Source organism: Branchiostoma lanceolatum, chromosome 9 (genome assembly GCF_035083965.1).
Source record: "Branchiostoma lanceolatum isolate klBraLanc5 chromosome 9, klBraLanc5.hap2, whole genome shotgun sequence".
NCBI lineage: Eukaryota > Metazoa > Chordata > Leptocardii > Amphioxiformes > Branchiostomatidae > Branchiostoma > Branchiostoma lanceolatum.
The window spans coordinates 11,166,435-11,177,186 of NC_089730.1; the positions used below are offsets into that span (position 1 = coordinate 11,166,435).

At 42.8% G+C, this 10,752-nt stretch overlaps 2 protein-coding genes across 2 annotated transcripts; one reads left to right on the top strand and one right to left on the bottom strand.

Annotated features, from left to right (window-relative positions):
- Window positions 1–2,681: 2,681 nt before the first annotated feature.
- LOC136442600 (uncharacterized) lies at window positions 2,682–8,273 on the bottom strand. Its single transcript, XM_066439545.1, has 7 exons — window positions 8,102–8,273; window positions 7,497–7,696; window positions 7,207–7,353; window positions 4,442–4,550; window positions 3,718–3,872; window positions 3,217–3,306; window positions 2,682–2,943 (listed from the first exon to the last, which is right to left on the bottom strand). Exons 1-7 carry the CDS (start codon window positions 8,271–8,273, stop codon window positions 2,815–2,817), a joined length of 1,002 nt encoding a protein of 333 aa, XP_066295642.1. The 3' UTR covers window positions 2,682–2,814.
- LOC136442421 (uncharacterized) lies at window positions 7,468–10,511 on the top strand. The gene is made up of 6 exons (XM_066439265.1): window positions 7,468–7,707; window positions 7,857–7,897; window positions 8,175–8,292; window positions 8,556–8,707; window positions 9,007–9,096; window positions 9,519–10,511. Exons 1-6 carry the CDS (start codon window positions 7,473–7,475, stop codon window positions 9,642–9,644), a joined length of 762 nt encoding a protein of 253 aa, XP_066295362.1. The 5' UTR covers window positions 7,468–7,472; the 3' UTR covers window positions 9,645–10,511.
- Window positions 10,512–10,752: the final 241 nt, after the last annotated feature.

Sequence of the window (10,752 nt, forward strand, 5' to 3'; positions counted from 1 at the left end):
TGATTGGTAAAAATTCACAGCATTCGTAGGCATTGGCCATGGTGTCAGATCACGCCACTCCTAATTATCTACGACGTCTGATGTTATTTTTGTCCGTACCAGCCGGCGTCAGTACCGGGTAATTGGATAATTAGCTGGGAGACGCAGGTCATCTAGGTCCCGAAACGGGAGTTCAACAACCCATACCGGTCCCGTTTCGGGACCTAGGTGACCTGCGCAAATGGTTTAGCAAACCTTAAAACTCTCTTCTCACCTTAAACGTCATCCACGATAACTACGCTTCTCTCGTGTCACTGCTGTTTCACATAGATGTTTTTTTTAACGTCTTTTGACAACCTGCAATAAAGTGATTATGTCTTTGTACCGTCGTGTCGCTCCCATTTCCACCATGCAATATAACGTTAAACTGAAGTGAGGTTACAAGCCTGGTATTTGGTGGTGAGTCCCAGAACTTGAAGTTTCAAATACCAGAAAGATACTTGCCAGTGTACTGAAAAGGAACATGATGTCATTTGTAAAAGTAAAACTAAAAACTAGAAAAAACTGTGTATCAAATACAACTTGGAAATTATCGTAGTTGATAAGATTAATTTCAATATGCAGGAGAACTTTGTAAGAATATTTTCATGAGTAAAAATAAGTGTATCGATCGGCCCACTGTGCTTCCGTTACAAGAATGTGATTAGCCATTTTTTTCTATTGTAATTTTTTCATTTTGTTCCCCTGTGAAAGTGAAGGTTCGAAGCAGTTTTTTCAAAACAGTCAAACGTGTAAATTGAATGTCTCATTCGGATCCGCGTTCGCCACAATGTTTGTGTGCAATAACCCTCATTATCGAGAAAGTAATACTTTTTTGACAGATTTTTGATATTGATGATCGCCCGCATGACCTGGTGTCAGAACACGGTGATTATACAATTATCTGGGAGAGGCAGGTCACCGACGCCCAATAAAGGGAGATCAACAATCAGTATAAAAGTCGTATAGTAACACTTCGTACTCGGCTTTGGTGGTTGGATGGAATACATGGTTTGCTTCCATTTGTAAGCTTTGTTTGTATTAAATACCAGCGATGACTGTACCTTGATCTACAGTAATTACACTTCTGTCGTCGTCTCTACTGTTTTTGATAGCCTTAGGCGTTTAGTAAGGTAACACCAGACGTTTCACTGATCGACATCTCTTTAAAAATTAGAATAGTCTTCAAACGTGATACAATCTTGGTTGTGTCTTTCGTGTACAAAGTATGCGACTTAACCACCGTATTGAACTAAGTTTGTTCAATGCTTCTGTGATGACATTAAGTATGATTAATGATTATAATCGGGACGGAATATACCCCAAAGCGGTGCACTTAGTGGTTTACCGACCAATTATCTACTAGTAGGGGATCATTCACAAACACTTCCAACATTTGAGGTAACACAATGTCATAGCTAATCGCATCCCTGTGCACAATGCACAGTTTCTTAACCTTTTCAACGTATTTTACCTACTGTTCTTTTACCAAATTTATTTTATTTTGCTGGTCAGTTAGTTCCTTTCGCTTCTTAAACTCCAGATATTAATGAAAATGACTTCACAACAATTGTAAATGAAATAAACTCCAAATTTGCTGAAGTTTCACAGTCCCTGCTACCACTGGATCCAGCAACACTCCCTGCATTCCTCACCGGACCTTCCACTACCCACCATCCGATGAGTATGGGACGTTTATGCTCACCTTAGCTCTACTAACCCCCATAACAGCCCGGACCCGACGGGGTACCTGCAGCCAAGTTCGCTTGGGAAATAAGTAGCCCACTGTGTGACTTGATAAATACAGCAATCAAGCAGGGAACCGTCTTTCGCGTGTGGTAAGAGGCAAACGTCATACCACTGCCTAAGTCTTCACCCCCACACATTGATGACGACCTATATCCCTGACTCCACTACTTGCCAAAGCGTGTGAATGCTTTGTTTCCAACTGGATCGATATATATATACGAAGTAATAGTAAAGTCCAATATTGCTGGTCCAGACCGTACATTCTGCTCTACTAACATAAACGAATCCATCTGATCATAACATATGGAGACAGAACTAGCACGGTAAAATGGCGAAATTATACGTTTCCTTTGCGTTATCACTGTACATGAACTTACGTCCAATTTTTGTACTGCAGCCTTGATTCCTAAAACATTGGGAAAGGCTTTTGGAAAGTCTGCTATCAAATGTGTTTGCTGTTCTTCACTTATAAAGGGTCTATCCAGCGTTCCAAGGGCGTATGACGTATCGTAGATCACCTTGACGCTCTTCAGTTTGGCTACAGAAAGAACGCTCGACCACTCACGCTCTCGTGAGCCTCTTGGACTTTATGTGCAAACCAACCCATCTTCCACCTACACTCTCGTTACAACTGATTTATCAAAAGCTTTCGACAGAGTTGATCATGCTACAGCCATCAAATACCTTCTGGACCTAGGAGTGCGCCCTACCCTAGTACCATGGTTGTATAGTTAGAGCCAGTGCCATGATGTATCGTTGCCATGGTGAGGTTGTTAGCACATGTGCCATATGTATATGAATCTCACTAACATCAAATGAATACAGTAGAAGTCAAACTGAACTTGGCGCCAAAGGTGCCAAACTGACACCTCTCTGCTCGTTTCTTTATCAAAGTAGAATTACACAACAAGAAATGAAGCAATATTGATTCATATTTTATTGAAATCGCGTTTTCAAAATGTCTCAATATCTCTCTGGTAACGACACCTGCGGCGATGACGTCATTCCAACAACTTGCCGAAGAATGCCGAACTTGGCGTCCGACTCCTAATACGGCATGACGGCACAGCCCGAGTCCAGGTAGTTCATCAGGCGGTTGACGAAGTGGTGACAGTTGTTGGTGAAGAGGTTGTAGGTGCCGTAGCGAGCCTTGAAATCTCGCGTGAACTGCTCAGCCTAGGAAATACACATCAAGTGAAAACTGAATTAAATAAAAGTCAGCCAGGGAATTAAATAGAAATGAAAAAAGGTATTTGCATATTTGCATCCACGATTGGTTCGGTATTGTATAGATTTTTTAAGAACCATAACAATGCACTAGGAGGAAACTTTATGACACTGTCAAGCCGTTCATTTCTCTTTAACCTTGTCAACTTCCATGTCCATTCTAAAAGCTTCTTATGATTAGCCGAGAAGCATGGGGCGGCTTCGGCACATTATCCTTCTTACCTGCTCTCGGGTACAAGTGCTGTAACCCGCTACATGATTGGCCCATTGGATCTGGCAGTCGGACGGACAGCGGTGGCCTTCCCACGCCACCTGTCGAAAATATCATAAACCGCAGCGGTAATACACAAATGGGAGAAACAGGATATTACCAGTCAGACGTCGCCATCATATGAAAGAGTTATGGCCTTGTTTACGCGAAAGCTCTCGTCAGTTTATTGGATGCGTGAGACTTGTCATGTGTTGATGGCAGGGCATTTGGACAACATCGCCATCGGGCGGCAACTTCTTTTTGGGAATATGGGTACTCTTTGATAGAGAGACGCACCACACACACACACACACACACACACACACACACACACACACACACACACACACACACACACACACACACACACACACACAGAGTGACTTCTACGTTTCCTCCATTTTCCCCTCCATTTTCCTTTTTTTTCTTGCTAAGATAGTAAAGTTCCCCAACTGCTATCCTTTCTTACGTACCTTACTCTCCCAGTCGTCTGCCCCGACGCCCCACTCGAAGACCTCCCCGCGGAACAGGAGGACGCGGTGTACGGTACACAGGGTGCACACCTCGCTCACGTCACGGCGGCGGCGGAACAGGGGGGTCGTGCCGTGGAAGAACGGGGCGGAGGCGACTGTAAAATAGAGCGAGACATCGAGAAAGACATGATTACATGTATACCAAGGCTTAGCTGGATGCCAGACCCCTAATGTCTGAAATATCTATCCACACACGATATAGATATTATAAAGATTGGTGGTCCGGCATCTAGGTTAACCCTGGCTAAGAGTATCATACGAGGTAATAATTTAGTTGAGTCCAATATTGCTGGTCCAGACTCCAGACCGTTGATTCTGCTCTACTAATATGAACGAATCCATCTGATGATAACATATGGAGAATTAGCATGGTAGATGGAAAGCGAAATTATACGTTTCCTTTGCGTTACCACTGTAACGTTACATGAACTTACGTCCAATTTTTGTATTGCAGCCTTGATTCCCAAAACATTTGGAAAGGCTTTTGCAAAGTCTGCTATCAAATGTGTTTGCTGTTCTTCGCTTATAAAGGCTCTATCCAACGTTCCGAGGGCGTAGGACGTGTCGTAGATCTAGACATTTGAGAAGCAGTACTAGTCAAAAAGTAAAGGGAAAATGGTCAGTATTTGATGACATAAAGGTGATTCTAAAGGAGGTCTCTCACCGGAGTTGCTTGAGCTGGGATGGTCGGTGCACGAAGTGTCCTGGTTCACCGTGGAGTCTTTATCCTGGCTGCGACCAGACGTGTCCAGAGGGTACGGCAGGATCCGTCCCTGGGAACATGAAACACAGATTGATACTTCAGTAAAGCTTTTACAGTATGTTTGTTGCACGACTATATATGACAAACTTTCCGACATACACACTCCGTATACAACTTGAGTTTATGCAACAAACTTTCCGACATACACACTCCGTTTACAACTTGAGTTTATGCAACAGACTTGAAGGAGGCCACATCCCAAACATACACCTGTTGCAGCCAATATGGCGGATACAGACTAGCACTAGTATTTGCAGGCTTGAGTTTCCGTATTAAGCCACGACTTTTCCATACCTCACGAATACATTTGGTGTATTGCTGTCCTGCTACAGACGAAGCAACAGCGATTAGAAGGATCAACGTTACAGTCCCCATGATTTCCGTTGCCCTTTTTTGTACCAGTTGAAGCTATAGTATATACTCTTCAGCGGTACAGCCCGAGAACATTTGTATAGGAGTGCCTGAGCTGTACATGTGGACGATAACGTCCAACTTATATAGAGGCACGGATGGCAATAACTCTTAGATATTTATAGAAGTAATAAATTTCTTAGGCACTTTAACATAGCTATATTACGGTGAAGTTTATCTGAATATTTTTATGACCGTTATAAGATGGTCTGTCACCTGTTATATTCTCAAACTCTTATTAAGTTACACTACATAATCAAGTCAAATGGAGGTGGAACGGTAAAAAAATGTATCAGAGAGAGGCGTCGAAGCGCTAAAAGATAGTAAAAAGACCCACAAAACTCATCTCCAAGCATTGGTCAGGCGATTTTTTAAGACTAAAGTTAGGCCAGTATATATACAAAGGTGACAAAATAGAAAGCCCGATATAAACACCTAAAAAGACGTCCAAAACTAGCTGGAGCCTAACCTCAGCTTGGAGAGAACCACTTTGCTCAAAGCAAGCTCGATAGCGTAACGATACATCTTCTTCCGCTAGCGCTGTTCTGTATGAGCGTATACGCAAGCTGACGAGTACTAGTATGCACTCAATCAACCCCCACTCCCATTCGCCGTACAATAATATGTAACGTTATGTGTTCAAGTACGGCAGCAAATTGCGTTTGAAGGCATTCTTGGGACAGCCGTAGACCTGTCGCGCAAACTTCAGGTGCCTTGTGACAAAAAGGTCACCATTAATCTTTAATTGTCGACTGTCAGCTCTGCCATGTCAACATTTTCTCTTCGAATTTGGACGTAAAAAACAACCTATCGTAAAAACAACCTATCAAGGTGCATCCAAGTGTGTACGCGTTCACGATTTTGATCTATGTAACCTATGTTGATACATTTTCTGTTAAAACGTTCGTTCCTACTTTTGATTTTCAAATCTAGGGAGGGGTACGACACAATACAGACATTGTCATCAGTCGGTAGTCATGAATATGCACAAATGATTTCTGGTTGACTGCACTTCTGCGAACAAACGTTGTTCGACTGCACACAACACTAGTGAAAATATAGTCATTTTGCTGATCGGTTCCTCAAGTGACGACTTGCTGACCTGTTCAGCTTAAGAGTCTGTCTACTCATAGGGACAGGAACATAGCGTCTACTCTAACTCATTATGAAGTAAGTTTATTATTTTGTTCTGTTTCATGTCCATATTTTGACCCTAGACGAGACACACTTTGCTGATATCAAGCAGTAGCAAGGTATTGAATGCAGATCAACATGCGACGTCGCCATTTTAAAAGTTACGTACTGTTGTAAAATTGTGGTTCATTTGAATCCTTAAACTGAACTTATGATAAAACGTAATAAAGTTCTTGACCTAAGGATATCGCAAGTGTGGTTTTACAAGACCTATGAAAAAAATCTGAGCAGGAAGTGGTCGTAAAAATAGTCAACAGAGAACATCCCAGTAAGAATTACTGTGACGGCGCTCGAGCAAAAAGACCATCTTATTGATGTTTCGAAACCTTCTTGTGGACCACAAAGCAATAACCTTTTATTTTGGCTCCCGTATTTAGTCCACTGTCACACCACACAGGTATTTGATGCTATTTTTCGTTATCTGTGGCGCCCTCTGGTTTCAGACTTCATGATGATGTCACTCCATCGATCACCAAGCAGATGTTGGGGTGGACAATTGCAAAGTTTTCTGACACGCAAAATCCAGCCGGTCACAGAAATTTGCAATTGTCCACCCAGCATCTGCTTGGATATACCATGGCCTATATATGGCATCGTTTCCTGGTGACTAAGTACAGAAGTACGTTTATCTCCAGGCTAGCTGGTGAGGAATTTTGCCTCCGGCTGAAACGGCATGGGCTGAACTATCATAGTGCATTTCACAGGCAGTTCTAAGTGGTCTTTCAAGTACTGATGTATGAATGAACTGAAAGGTTGATATTTTTCTGGTTCACTGTGATGATTTGCACATATGTGTGTGTGTGTGTGTGTGTGTGTGTGTGTGTATGTGTGCGCGTGTGCGTGCGCGGGTGTATTGTTCCGGGCACGACTCTGTAAAAAATTATAGTATCTACATGATAAGTTACCCGCCAAAGAGATACAACCTTTATTTTATGTTCTGGAAGTGGCAAAATGATGCTAGCCACAGCTGTAAAATAAAGCCTTCTAATTTAATTTAAAGAAAAATGAGTGACTTGTTGGTATATTTCATCCTTGCAAGGGATACTTCCGACGCATTTTACCAGTTCAATTTTATCTCCTACAGGATCCGAGCGTGTCTGCTTCTGCTTGTTGTGCTCGGCCTTGTCTGGCAGTCCGACGGATGGTGGTGGGGCCGTCGGAGGCGACGTAGTAAGTGTATACGTTCCAGCATTCTGCATTGACCGGGGCTGTTGACATGATGTTGATAAGGCAATAAGACATTTTTGTATGTTCTGAGTTCTGTATGTATTTATCTGAATGGGGCATTGTTGTTGAATACTTGAAGGCCTGAACTGGTAATTTGACCATGTACATATTTTTACCTACTTACCTTTCTCTCCGTATTAAAGGCTCGACGAGGAACTGTTCTGGACGTCCCTCCCTTCCCAGGTACGTTTCCTGGTCTGGCTGCAGCGCCCCCTACGCGCACGGGGAGAAGTGCAGCTATAGGTGCCAGCCCGGGTACACCCGAGCGTCCGGCAGCACGACTAGGACCTGCTCTAACGGGGCCTGGACAGGCTCTGGTCTCGTCTGTAGGAGAGGTACGGGTCTTACGCGATATTTGTCTGGTTGAAGGGACTTTAAGAACATAATCTAAAGACGGCGAAAAAAGACATATAGTGCCTTCTAAATCTCCTTAGAAGTGCAGTTATGATGGTGATTCGAATCTTCATCTTCTATTTCCATACAGCTCCCCGTCCAGCACCGACCTACAGGAAATGCACCGGACAGGTATGGGAGAACTAACCCTAACCCTAACCTTGAGCCTAGCCCCTAGCCCTCGCCCCTAGCCCTATAACTCTAGGCTTAGCTCTAACCTTACCACTACCCCTAACCATAAACCGCGTACTTTAGATTTATGATAATGACATTTGTGGAGATTTACCATATATATAACACAGAATTACTGAACAAAATTGACGGCACTACTCTCACTCGCCTTTTCATCACTTTTCGACCATGGGACCATGGCTTGAACTAAGTCGAGATCGTTCTGTGTGGTATATAGCCTCGCTCCAATGTCCAGTCTATTCCGCTGTACGGTCCACTGTCCGGCCTCAAGAGCTCTGGACAAGTGGTCAACGGGGATACCTCCTGCAACGGCCATCCACGCTCAAGCAACTCAGGTGATTTGAGTTGAGACATGATAGTATATTGAAACATATTAGCAGTACTAGTACTAGTATTCTAGGGTCTTCTAGGTGCACATTTATTAAGACTAAGTCAAGAGTGTTGAATTTGGCAGTGCTGCTATATGAAGCCTTTGTATTGACGATTTTAAGTACTCTTTGTTTTACTTTGGATGCCATTCTTTATGAAAATCCGAAGCTACTAAAAACTTGTTTCAGTAGAGGTAGATATTTATGGGGTTTTTTCCACGTGCACCCAGCGGGATCTGCCCCGTTCTTCCACGGGACGACTCCCCTGTTCCGCCGCCGCCGCGACGTGAGCGAAGTGTTCATCTGTCTCGCACACCGCGTCCTCATGTTCCGCGGGGAGGTCTTCGAGTGGGGCGTCGGGGCAAGCGCCTGGTCTAGAATGGTATGTCTTTCGTCTGTGTCCACTCTTTCCTATCTGGTTCGTGACAGCTACGTGTACATTTTGTTCCACCCGTTGTCATAGTTCTACATGTCTTCATTGTAATAGTCATAATTGTTCAACTCATGGACATTTCATGTCCTCTAGCACATGCCATAGTGGACTTCACACCACTCTTACCAACGTACATGCTATGAAAGCATATTGCATTGCCATCTGTATCTTTCCCTGTGATGCTTGATTTTGATACATTGAGGTAAAGAACCCAACGTTAACACTGCTATTCCTGATGTAATCGACAGGTGGCGTGGGAAGGTCGGCGTTGCCCGTCAGACTGTGCCGTCTCCTGGACAAGGTCTGCCGCAGGACACAGCACCTGCACCCGTGAACAGGTGAGGAACACTGGCTAATTCTCCTAACCACTCATTTTATACGTGAATTGAAGTACCAAAATGTTTCAAAAAGAAACTGTCAAAATGTTCGTTTTATTTTGATTCAGACAATCCCAGACATTTGATCTAACGTTAGGTCGTCTATAGATACCAGTATAGACATGATTTATTTCATAACGATTGGTATACAGTACAGTACAGATCTCTGTAGAGGGTTTGGATGATGTTGTTTACTGTTTGTCAAATTAAGCGACAAAGGTCCCTAAAGGTTTTTACTCTAATCTGTTTCGCATTAATGTAACATCAAGCAACTAGTTTGCTGTGGAGGTTGAAAATGTTTCTTCTGGCAATGGACCTAGTCTTTGACATACTGAAAACGGAATTACCAGTAAGACCGTCAAAATAACGTTGTCTCTACACAGGCCGAGTTCTTCGCCCGAGAGTACAAGTCTCGCTATGGGTCATACAACTTGATCACCAACAACTGCCATATCTTCGTCAACCGCCTGATGAACTATCTGGACTCCGGCTGCACGAAAATGCCGTAGGCAGTTCGGGAGACATCGTCATTCTTCGGCGCGTTTCGGTTCGTCAGTACGCGTTTCAGACGTCATTTATAAGTTGAAGCTTGTAATTCCAATAACATAAGTATAGTGTACCTTAGGATGCACTGACTGTAGTCTGTTTAAATTACATAAAACCCAAGGTGTATTTAAGGGGTCCGGAGACATCGTTAGTTTTTTTGGCCCGAAGGAAAACATGCTCACTGTATCGCATGTCCATTTTAGTATGTCTGACTTTTTAGAAGATAAGGTCACGATTGCATATTGATCGGGCTGTTAAGCAAGAGACTTTGTAATAATACATTTTTTACATTGTCTTCTTCATCAATTCTATAGTTAACATAACAAACATCAATATAACTCATTAATCACAGTCACAAAAGGAAAACACGTACACTCTATCACAGGAAGTGTGCTCGATTACACAAAATAGAATAGAATATTTTCAAGCTTTTATTTCTTCGGCATATGTCTACTACATGAACAATTTGTGATGGAAACTTACTCTCCAAGCAGAGGTTGGTACATGGTAGAGAAGATTGTGACATTTTTATCATATGCCCCGTTTTTTTTTTGCTCTCTCTGGGGGGAGTGCTGACAGAAAACGGGACATATGATAAAAAGGTCACAATCTTCTCAATTGTCTGCGAAGAAGCTGGAATTCTTGCCTGAATAGAACATGTTTGACTTCGACTAGGTATGAAGTATGATAAAGTTTGATGCGAAAGCTTTGTTCCTTGGTTACATACGTTATGCTCTATATGATAATAGGGCCCAGATGTTTTTCAGAGTTTCATTGCTTTGTGACCGCAGTGTCTTCTGTGGTCAAATAAACTATCACTATGACTCCTATGCGTTGTGTCTTTCCAAAACATTTCTCCATAGGGCACATACGTCCCATGCCATATACTCAATTCCAAACACTTTAGTGCCTTATTTCTTTGGAGAAATTTAAGGACTTCCGGCATCGTCTAGCCCTGATCTTAGCTACATGTATGTGTCTCTGCAAACCAAGAAAATTTCGTCGAAGATCTACTAGTGACAATGTGTTCAACTGATGATATCAAATAAATAGCGACACACAAATACAAAC